The sequence below is a fragment of the Plectropomus leopardus genome, chromosome 3 (assembly GCF_026936395.1).
Source record: "Plectropomus leopardus strain MGB_pleo_1.0 chromosome 3, ASM2693639v1, whole genome shotgun sequence".
Taxonomy (NCBI): Eukaryota; Metazoa; Chordata; class Actinopteri; order Perciformes; family Serranidae; genus Plectropomus; species Plectropomus leopardus.
In genome coordinates, this window is record NC_142178.1 from 26,587,047 (window position 1) to 26,598,536 (window position 11,490).

The following is an 11,490-nucleotide window of genomic DNA, read 5'->3' on the forward strand; positions in this document are numbered from 1 at the left end:
AAATAAATCTATGTTTTAATAATGATCAAATTACAAATATTGTGTCCTTTAAACGTCCCTGGCTTGGCATACCCTAATTTAAGGAACATGGCGCACGTCTTGAACCTCAACCTCGGATGTTTTTTCAGCCTCGTTTCTCTGTTTGTCAAAATACAGATCCATCACTCAAAATTCTCGCGATAAATGGCGCCGATATATTTGGACGGATCGGGGGGGCCTTGTCCACTTTGAGGGGCGTTGGGTTTCCCTGAGGACCTTGCTGAAGTTTAGAACAGTCGGGGGTCTCACACCGGCACAAGGAAGATCCAACCATGTCGGACGGGGTGGTTAGTTTTCTGAAGGACTTTTTGGCCGGCGGTATTGCCGCTGCCATCTCCAAAACAGCTGTTGCTCCTATTGAGAGAGTGAAGCTGTTGCTGCAGGTAAAATAACTGAACCAACTGATGCGTAAAGCATGGCCGCATGTTCATCCTTGTGTGCGTAAAGGTGTGCGTAAATGTTGTCTTACTGATAAATCAAATACTTGATCGTAAATTTCGAATAGTTTTTTGATGTAAAAAAAAAAAGTCCAACTCTACGCATAAGTTCATATGGTCGGGTATGTAATGTCAGGGGGCACGTGAGAGGTCCTGCGTCAATGTGGAGTTGGTTTTACGCACTGGACTTGCTGCTGCTATGATGGCGATGGTGATAAGAGCTCTCAATATGGGTCAATGAAATGACAATAATGACAGTTTATGAGCTCTTTTTACTTTTATGAAGTTAATTATTACTCCAATATCACAGATGACCGCAGTGATATTTAGTGGAATTGAATTGCTAAATTTAACCTGAACTATGTAATCTAATCCACAGCTGATTCTCAAATGACAGGAGTGTGCATGTAGACTGCTACGCCTACAACTACACACAGTAATGCTTGGCAGACTATGTAAATACAATAAGTTTTTTAAATTAAACATAAAACAATATATTCTTTTGATAACAGAACGTGGTACATGGAAACGTTTTATAGTTTTACACGCGAATTATGATATTGAGGTGGTTATACAGTGGGTCCTTTTTTTTTTTTTTTAATGTGTTTTGATCTTATTTACTAATAGGTCCAGCATGCCAGCAAACAGATCACCGCAGCTACGCAATATAAGGGAATCATTGACTGTGTGGTGAGGATTCCAAAGGAACAGGGCTTCCTTTCCTTCTGGAGAGGCAACTTGGCCAACGTGATCCGTTACTTCCCCACCCAAGCCCTAAACTTCGCCTTCAAAGACAAGTACAAGAAGCTCTTCCTCGGTGGCGTTGATCAAAAAACACAATTCTGGCGCTACTTCGCCGGTAACCTTGCATCTGGCGGTGCCGCCGGTGCCACTTCGCTGTGCTTCGTCTACCCTCTCGACTTCGCCAGAACCAGGCTCGCTGCCGACATCGGCAAAGGCGCAGCCGAGAGAGAGTTCACCGGTCTTGGAAACTGCATCAGCAAGATCTTCAAAACCGATGGCATCAGGGGTCTTTACCTCGGATTCAACGTGTCAGTGCAGGGCATCATCATCTACAGAGCAGCCTACTTCGGATGCTTCGACACAGCTAAAGGTTTGCACTTCTGCTGACTTTTATCACGTTTTTATGTGTATTTAGCATTCCACGAAGAGCGGGTGACTAAACTCCTCCCTCATACAGGTATGCTGCCAGATCCCAAGAACACGCACATCGTCGTCAGCTGGATGATCGCCCAGACTGTCACCGCTGCAGCTGGTATCATCTCATACCCCTTCGACACCGTCAGACGTCGTATGATGATGCAGTCTGGACGCAAAGGAGGTAAGCATCACTTGTCTGAATCACGTCCCTTATAGTGGTGGATTTGTATTTTACGCACGCGTCCACAGGCATCACACCTCACTATCCATGTCTCCACCTCCACAGCTGACATCATGTACTCGGGCACAATCGACTGCTGGAAGAAGATCTTAAAAGACGAGGGACCCAAAGCCTTCTTCAAGGGTGCCTGGTCCAACGTGATCAGAGGCATGGGTGGCGCCTTTGTGTTGGTGCTGTATGATGAGATCAAGAAGTACACATAATAAACTTTCTAATCTCCCGGTCCCCGAGGAAGCCCTTCACTTTGTTTCAGTCTTAATTCTTGTGATAGAGTGGTAACAGCTTGTGGTGAATTACAGTGTGGGCATGTACAGGTACCTGACCCCAGGTAAACATGCCTCCTCATAAATCTGTATATCTATCCCATCTATGACGCACAAACAGTGTGACAAAGTCAAGCCGGTGTTTCAGTGAAGAAGTCGTGAAGGTGTTAGAGATCTTGTCACTACCCATCATATGTCAGAGTCAGTTGGCAAAGCAGTCCCTGAGGCCCCATGTGTTGTTATGGTGTGATACCTCATACGTCATTTTATTAAGAATAAAGATTTATTAGTCTAATAGTCCAGTATTTTTGCTGCATGTACTTTTGCTGCGCCAAGCCATCATCTACATTTAAATATGCCATTTTCACATAAGCTTTGTTAAATTATATATTATATTATATTATATTATATTATATTATATTATATTATATTATAGATTTCACTTTGTCAGAAATAATTCTAAAATTTGTCTTGCGTCCCAGGTTGTCAATTGTTTCACATAAATGTAAAAATACAAACACTTATCCAAACAACAAACTATTATAAATGCTTCAAATCAACACAGACATGAAAAGCAGACACAATGCAACATATTACTCATTAACTACTACATTCGGTGGTCGACTCAGGTACACGAATGCCTCTTAGAAGCCGTCTGATTAAATAGATTGACAGATGAGAAACAAAATAAATTTCTCAATCTGTTCTATAGAGTCTGTGGAACTCTAAATGCGAGAGGGATTTAATGTTATATTACCAGCCAAAGACAACACTCTTTTAGTAAAGTTTGGGAACTTAACTCAAGCACTTCATCTACAGTCTTTGAGCAGATACGCAGCGGTCTGGCCAATCTAGATTTAAGATGAAAAGAGACAACTGTACATATTCCATACTGCATAACAGTAGAATCATAACAGATCACATAACGGACAGGTTTTAATGACATGAACAATTGCTCTTTTCCGTTCAAGTGTCTCAGTAAGTCGTGACAGTGAGCCAGTGTGCACAATACCAGCACCCTAAAACTTAAGCAGCTACATAGAATTCAGCCATCACTGGTTTTATTATTCACACCTGTGCTTTTCCTACTGCAACATGTCAAATGTCTTCAGTGAAAATACTTGATTAAGAACAAAATGCAGCTATGACACAATAAAAAGGATTCTGTCATAACATCTTTAAAAGTGAAAGTAACGCTGGGTCACTGCACCCTTGGCAAAAATCAGTTCATTTATGTGATTTCACCAATTGTCCTCCGACACGTGCACTGTTGATAAACAATATCAGCAAGTAGCTGAGAGGTGTGTACCACACTATTTTGGTGATGCAAAGGAACCTTTAAATAATGTGCAAAACATTCCAAGTCATTAGCACTGCAGAAATGCTGTATATTGAGTAATTTTAAGTACAATCATTTCCTAAACCAAAAAGCTATTGTTTGAATGCACTCACGTAGGAGAGAAGATATAAAAAAGAACATTTCTGCCAGCCAGTTGTGAAATAACACACTGCTAAATGTTGGCACAGGTAGCTTCATTTTATAAAGGGAAATAATATTCCTAACAGCAATATAATATTTCAAATAGATTTTAATTGCTTAAAAACATAATTCTCTAGTGCATCACAAATTGTACAAGTGTGAAATAAGGGTGCAAAAAAATAAAAGTAATGTAACTTATTTAAACAATTAACTTTTATTTAAACATGGCTTTTGAAGTAAATTATTAATTATTATTATTATTATTTACAAAAATACAACTAGCTAACTGTAGTAAAGAGTTACTGCATTATTAAGAAGCCACAACTAAACTACTGGAATGCGTTACAATGGCTCTGAGCTCAGGGCACCATTTGCTATATTTCAGCATCAAGAAGTGGAAAAGGACCATCATTATAATTGATAACTATGACAACACAAATCACTGAATAGCTGGATAAGTTAAAGGTATGCTAAACCCATGAATGTGAAAGATGCTGTAAGCTTTGTACCTTTGAAACATAACCTTTTGTGAAGAATGGATACCAACAGATGACACTAAAGGGAACCAGCGTTGTGCTTCTTCGAAGAACAGATATGGAAATGGCAGTGTTCTCAACACCAGGCTGGTCGAGCTGCACCCGTTTTTTTTGACCTGGGTACAGATGTTCTGCCGGACTCAGTGCTGGTGGAAGCTGCTCTGGAGCTGTGGTGGGCAGAACTGGTCGGCCTTGGACCTGCTGGTGTGAATGACAAAAAACTGATTACAGATTCACCATTTTACAGTCAAATCAGAAATGTACAGAGACTCTAAAGGGACATGGGGGAGAAAAAAAAATGATGGTAAAAATCAAATTGATTGGTTGCAAAAACTTAGATGGTGAAAAGACATGATGGTGGAAAAAAATATTTGATGGTGAAAAAAAAAATAAAATTCTCCACAGAAACTTTTGCGTTCTTCTGTAAAACTATTGCGTTCTCTTGGGAGTTTTTCAGGGCAATTTATCTCACCACATCATTTATTTTTCCACCATGTCCCTTTAGGGGCTCTATGGAAATACAACATACCTTTTAAATTTTTATACCAAAATTCCATTGAAAAAAAAAATATAACTTAATAATTCAAAATGTGAACATTTACAGTAAACAGACCTAAACAAACACCACATACAAGGACAGTGAATTTAATCTGAGTTAGTAAAGCAATGATTCTACTGTTAAGTTTGACTCTTGAACAAAACAAGGACATACATTTAGCACATTTTGACAGTAACTACGTATGATCCTTAAAGTGTTGCTAGTACCAGTACATTAATTTAGATGAATATTAAAAAAGATTAAATATGACAAGAGGAACATAAGTAAAGCAGTAGTTACTGGTGTTTTAATTAACGTGTGATTCTTACCCGTATCAGTCATCCACAGCTGCTTTTTACTGTCTGAAAATCTTCTTCTGTTAGTTAAATTTCTGCAGCCACGTGAAGGCAGCAGCTCAGACATGTCCGAAAAATGTGCAGCCCTCAGTTCAAGAGGAGCATCGCAACGCAGAGCCACATGCTGATCCTCCTCATCACATGCAAACAACGGCAGGCTGCTACAAAATAACTCGGCTCACTGCAGTGCAGTTAACTCACAAGTAGGTTTATCTTCAAATGATAATCCTCTGGCCCCCGTGGATTAGTTGCACATATACAATACGTAAGTGGTTGGAGAGATAGTCTTAATATGACCAAGAAGGTACATCCTTGTTATTTAAACAGCCTTCTAAATTGTAGTTTATAAGCCTATTAATAACTGTTAAAAAAATTGACCTACCTGAGGGTGTCCTGCTGGTACACCTCTCTTTCTTGGTGGTGGACAGACAGACGGAGTATGAGGGACCTCCCAGGTATCCAGCATGTCGCTGGTAGTCTTGCAGTTGTTCTGAGCGCTTTAAGCCGGGTGTAGGCTTAACAGACTCCAACCTCTTTAGGAATGCCTATAAGAAATAAAATTGAAGTTTCAACCTTGTAATTAGTGATTAAACACATACTGTAAATAACAATTAAAGCCCTCAGGTTAACATGTGAATTTTTAGGATATCAGTCAGGTTCACCCTGTAAAAATGTGATCATATATACAGTATATATGAGAGTATACTTGTATGCTTGTGAAAGCTATCCATCATTTTGAATAGAAAAGTGCTCCATTGCACCTTAACATGATAAAGATTCTTTCTTGCATTTGATTGACTAAGCCATTTAAAAGTGTCTAAAATACAGATTCATTGATACTTATGGATTCTGAATATTTGAAATTGTTTAAATACCCATTTTCTGTAGCATGGATACACCATTACCAGATGCACTTTCTCAATTTCTCTTATTATTACAATATTTGAGCTGTTCTCTGCAACTGACCAAGAAAGAAATAGTCATCGACATGCTATAGCCTTGTTATAGTTATCCTTTAATACAAAATTTTAATTTCATCACATCAATGTCAATATCTCCTGTGGTATTGAAAATTTGTATTTTTCAAAGAAGGCTTGTTTATTTGTGTGACAGTTGTATTTGTCAGCTTGTGTTAAATGTTGTAACAATGTTTTGTGCTGCCCTCTTGGCCAGGTTGCTCTTGAAAAAGAGATGTTAAATCTCAAAGAGACAAACACAGTTTGTATCTTTCACAAAATAAACAGGTATTTGACTTAAACAATCCCAATTACATGGCGAAAACAGGGAAATATCTGGTAATTGACAGCTAACCAAAACCAAACAGCATGAAACAGAACTGTAGGCAAGTTGCTGAATGTCATACATGCAGTCGCACCCCCACATGCATGATGTGCAGAAATCCCTCAGTAAGCAAAAACTCCACATGGTGCAATGCAACTAGCAAAAAGCCAAACAGTCAAGAGACTGTTTTAGTTCACAAAGTCCAGCAGGTCAAAGGCTCTGCAGGCTTCTGTGTGCCGTCACACTGATCACCTACTGCATTTCCAAAATGCGAATGATTTAAAATCTCTTCAAACTAAATCCAGCCCTCTATTTTAATATCACTTCTCGGACAGAAAATGAAGATATATTGTGTATTTGGCCAAGCTTGAAATACATATAACTAGTTCTACTTGTGCGGGACAAACGGGGTGTCTTAGTGTGATGTGTGGGGTGGATACACTCATCACTCGGCAGATTCAATTACTTCACTCTAAGAATAGAGAGGGCAAAGAGCAGCCCTGATGACGAAGAGATGGACGCAAGAGAGAGAGAGAGAGAGAGAGAGAACAGTCTGTCCTGAAAATGACTGCAAATATGCTCCCTGATAGAAAACTTTACCTTAATAGTATATCTATTACCAGCAATAATGAGAGACACGTGTGACAATATTGGTGGAGAAAAGAATACAAGTTTTCTGTTTACACTGGTCAGAAGAGACAAGAACACTTTTCTGGCTGCCAATTATAATTTGCAAAGTCATTATTATTACTGCTGCTCATTTGTTTCACCAAGTAGTCAAGCAGAGTTAAAATTTGAGGTGAGAGGCTAAAGCTGCAGAGGCTAAACTGTCCTGTAATGTTACTCTGTGGCGCTGCTAGCCTGCCACCTGCTGCCATCCGTCCACGTCCATCCGTGTCTGCTTTCAGGGGCAGCACTCTTAGTCTGACACTAACTCAACCCAACTAACAAGTATTCTTAAATAGAACAATTCAGGAGGCAAATGTCTATAAGGAGATTTAGTGATATGAGTGCAGAAAACCACACAAGCTAAAGCTACAAAAATAAGTGAATTAGTTGTATGATTGTGACAATAATGACAAATTACTTAATGCCTACAATACACAAAAAGACTTTCAAACTCTAGAAACACAAGATAAAAGGAGTCATATGTATTCATGTTATTCAGAAAAATAAACTATTTGCATACAAACTTTACATTTTGACTTTTGTCACTTCAACCTGCTACCAGCTTCTGTTGGTTAGCTGCACTATAGTAGTGGCAGGAGAGCATGGGAATGAGAAGCAGTAAGTTTTCAAAAATCAAGATTTCTCAAACTAAGTGCTGATTATTGGGTCAGATACAAGCAGAATTTAAAATCTACTCTTGTTGGCTCCACAACTTGACCAGTTTCTCCTTTGTATCCACAGTACAAGAGGACCAAGACTTGTTCGTGTTTTTGTGCTTCTCTAGAGTCCCCCCTCCATGTTTATCAGTTTTCCACTTGCTGTCTGGAGAGCCCATCTAATGGCTTTTGACAATGTTTACGTCATTGAACTGAAGTATTTGCATGAGCAAACACTAATGATAATATCTCTCATGTCTGATTTTATCGAAACGTCAAGACAAGAAAAAAAACTGAAGCTTAATGACACTAAGAGGTCTCAGTTGAAGGTTCAACTTTAACTTTGTGGATAAACATCAATTACACTGAGCTACAGCCAATAAACCACAAACCTAAAGCAAATGTCCTGCCATATCTCACTTTATTTTAAAGAGCACTGAAAAATGTTTCTTAAAAATCAAAAGAAAAGCTGAAGAATTAGTGTGTCGGGAAAACCTATATGAATACCTTATTTACACTGAGGTTTGTGGTTCAGTGATCTCACCAGGTTCTCCCTCTCGATGCGTTGCTGTTCCCGCTGCCTGTTGAGCGCGCTGTGAGAGAGGCGAATATGAGGCGACTTGTTGGTCAAATGGGTTTTCTTTCTTGTTTGACTTCCTGGTCTGGACCCTGGAGAATGGCGTGAAAGCTCTCGAAGAAGACGCTGGTTTTCACGATCTATCCGCTGTACCTCATCGTTGGTGAAGGAGTAATTCTTCCGGTTTCTCCCTCCAGCACAGCGTAAGACCAGTTTACCTCCAAGCTGACTCTCTAAACTGAGGGAGCCTGGTTGGTGAGAAGCACATTATGTTAGTAACTTAATCTGCCATTTAAGAGAACATTATTGTGTTTCATGCAATGATTCAATGGTTCTTTGATTCAAGAGCAAACCAAGTGTAATGGGTTTGTTTGTTGACATAATGCCATTAGAACACATGAACTGTAATGTCCATTTTACATTTTGCATTGATATTCCTGGATAGGTGAGGTGAAATCTTTGTGTGATTAATTCATTACAGCAGGTTACAATATGATATTCAACAAGCTGAGAAAGGCACTGTCAAAACTGCAAAAGAGAAAAGCTGTAGTAGTCCAATCGTTTTGGACTGCAGAAAAGTGGAGGCCAGCCCAGTGCACCAAAGTCTTTCCACTCTGTAAACTGCTGAAAATGAACGTCCACACTACGGCCATGACTTATGATGAAGGGTCACAAGAAGATATTACTTCATTTTAAGTCCAGTCAAATAACCAGTCAAATAAAGCAATGAACATAACAAACATTACTGACAGACAGCTTTACTCACAATCATCTCCGTCTTGATCGGAGTCCTCATCTTGATGTATGCTGCTAAGGCCACTGGAGGGCACACTCTCCTCCTGCTGCTTCTGCTCTTTAAGGCTTCCCTCCTCTGCCTCTGTGTGGTTCAGGTCCAGCGACTGTAGAGGGCTCAAGTCAGGAGAGGAGAGGGGGCTGACATCCGTCACTGTATCCTCTGACTCCTCTGTATGACTAATTGGCACACCCTGAGATCCTGCTGATCCCACTCCGCTCCCTCTCTCTCCAGGGGATAAAGAAGGCTTGTTGGGCCTGAGAGGTGCGGGGGAATCTAAACTGCTTCTCCCATCGCTGCTGCTGCTGCTGTAGGAGTTTTCAGAGTCTGCATCTACGCTGCTCTCGGTTGAAGTAGGGGATGGAGTTCTGGTGCGCCAATTTCTAATCAGTTTTTTAGGAGATTGTTTATTTTTCCCTTTTGAGTCCGAGTGTTTGGAAGGTAACGATTCTTCAGACTCATTTGGACTCTGGCTGTACACGTCCTTACAATCTGCTTCTCTGGCCTCAGCCAACAAAGCCATGAAGGTCCCTTTGGACCTTTTAGAGTGCAAATTAGAGTCCTCGTCACTATCACTGCTATTATTAATGACTTTATTTGATATACGGACTAGAGATTTGCTTGACACCCTGCTCCTCTCTTCTTCCTTTGATTGAGAGCTTTTCTCATTCCTTTCTGCTCTACTGCCACTGTTGTTGTCTGGTGTCAGTTGTTTTTGTGGCCCATCAGTCCACAGGGACCCATCATTTTTTGTATTTTCTGTCTGTTTTGCAAGTAGCCTCTCATGTGCTGGTGGGCTCTCCTTTTCAGCCTTCAGACCTTTCTCCATCTTTTCCTTTTCATCTCTGGTGCGATCATCACAGTCACTGTCGAAAAACGAATGATCCACTTCCCCTTCTAGTTCACCTGGGCTGAACATGGCCGACATCCCCAACACACTGAACCTGCAAGGTAGCGTTAGATTGAGAAGTTGCATTATGATAAATTTAAGAATGATGCCAATAGCTTTTCATGTTTTAACAAATTTTCTAAAAATTTAGATTTTTAAAATCATGCTACTGCATTTTTTCTGCGTACATTGGGTTTAGTCAGTTCCATACAACATCAAAATCAGTAAGCAATCTTTTTAAACTTGCTCAAATTGTGTAATCCATCCAGAGCGAAAACCCAGTCTGAATAGAATTTTATGACATCAGAATTTTGAGGTACCAGGGTAAATTTTTCAAGCTGCAGTTATAACTTACATTACCACATTAATGTAACATGATTTGGACTTGATGCAGGTGTTCTGTGATGGATTAGCAAACAAATCTCAAGCAATTTCAATAAATCGGTAATTTATTGACAAAAGATTAAGACAGAAATGGCAAGCAAAAGTTCAAGCATAAATATCCATAGAGATGGATTTGAAAGCTTTTGTATACATTAAAGAATTTTGCAAATTACTTTGATGTTGGGAAGCTAAACCGTGCAAACATATTAGCATGGTCATTCGTTGGTGTTTTTTCACAAGCTAGAAAATGTAAAGCCTGTAGCTTAGCATAGCCTACGAACAAATGTGGCGTGAGACTTCGACAAACATACTCTGGTAACAGTACTAACATTACTAAAGACACTTTCCACAGCGTAACACACCTTGACGGCAAAGAGTGTTTCTACCTACTCAGCTTGATGGCCAACTCAAACATGCTAGCTAACTTATGTTGTACGTTTAGCTAATTCAGCTGTATGACAACGATCTTACCTGACAAAGCGTCGCCCGATGAGCAGTGTTTAACGTTACGGCTGCATTTACTTCTTTGGAGAGGATGTGATGCGTTGAGAAGACGAATAAATGACAAGAAAAGCTGCATACAAACAAAATCTTCGGTAGCGGGCTGCAGATGGGTGCTGTCAGCGTGACATGGTCCCTTGTAACTAGGCAACGTCACTTCCTGGCAACGGTTGCTCTGCAGAGATCTTATGCAGGAGCCTTTGCTTTTTTTTATTTTTGATAAAACTGATACACTGCAGGTACGATTAACAGTGCTTTTTCCACATTTTTCGCACTGCCAGATTTTTTTTATACTCTATATTTCTGTTTCCTGACTTTGCAATGAGTAGTTTTTATTTTCTTTTACCATGTTTATTTTTAGGTAACAAAACACCAGGGCAATATCTATGTAAACCTGATTTAGACTTCAGATTCAGAATATAAGCAGACTATGGTGAGATAGTTAAGTAAAACTCAAAAATCACAAATTGGCAAAACTATTGAAACTATATATACATTTTAAATATACTCCACCTGTTTTTTTTATCATGTTCTTTTTGTTTCCTATAGTTTTTTTTATTTGTTGTACACTTGAATTTGCATGTTACATTATTTTATTTTAGGAAATATTTCCAACAATTTTTATAAATAAAAACTAAAACATGCATACCCCATGCAATGGATATGCTCAATAAAGTTGAAATTGATTT

The 11,490-nt window shown here is 39.4% G+C and overlaps 2 protein-coding genes across 4 annotated transcripts; one reads left to right on the forward strand and one right to left on the reverse strand.

Moving 5' to 3' along the window:
- The first annotated feature begins 215 nt into the window (after positions 1 to 215).
- On the forward strand, positions 216 to 2,438 carry slc25a4 (solute carrier family 25 member 4). The gene is made up of 4 exons (XM_042485299.2): positions 216 to 422; positions 1,104 to 1,590; positions 1,678 to 1,818; positions 1,924 to 2,438. The coding sequence occupies exons 1-4, from the start codon at positions 312 to 314 to the stop codon at positions 2,079 to 2,081; spliced, it is 897 nt and encodes a 298-aa protein (XP_042341233.1). The 5' UTR covers positions 216 to 311; the 3' UTR covers positions 2,082 to 2,438.
- A 1,274-nt stretch (positions 2,439 to 3,712) lies between these two features.
- On the reverse strand, positions 3,713 to 10,973 carry cfap97 (cilia and flagella associated protein 97). 3 transcript variants are annotated; one of them, XM_042485510.2, is made up of 5 exons: positions 10,772 to 10,972; positions 9,001 to 9,971; positions 8,202 to 8,482; positions 5,434 to 5,596; positions 3,713 to 4,355 (listed from the first exon to the last, which is right to left on the reverse strand). In XM_042485510.2, exons 2-5 carry the CDS (start codon positions 9,953 to 9,955, stop codon positions 4,234 to 4,236), a joined length of 1,521 nt encoding a protein of 506 aa, XP_042341444.1. In that variant the 5' UTR covers positions 9,956 to 9,971; positions 10,772 to 10,972; the 3' UTR covers positions 3,713 to 4,233. The 3 variants fall into 3 exon arrangements, with proteins under 3 accessions (XP_042341444.1, XP_042341443.1, XP_087932097.1); XM_042485509.2 differs by having other exon boundaries at positions 3,713 to 4,358; XM_088075971.1 differs by lacking the exon at positions 3,713 to 4,355 and having other exon boundaries at positions 5,467 to 5,596; positions 8,165 to 8,482; positions 10,772 to 10,973.
- Positions 10,974 to 11,490: the final 517 nt, after the last annotated feature.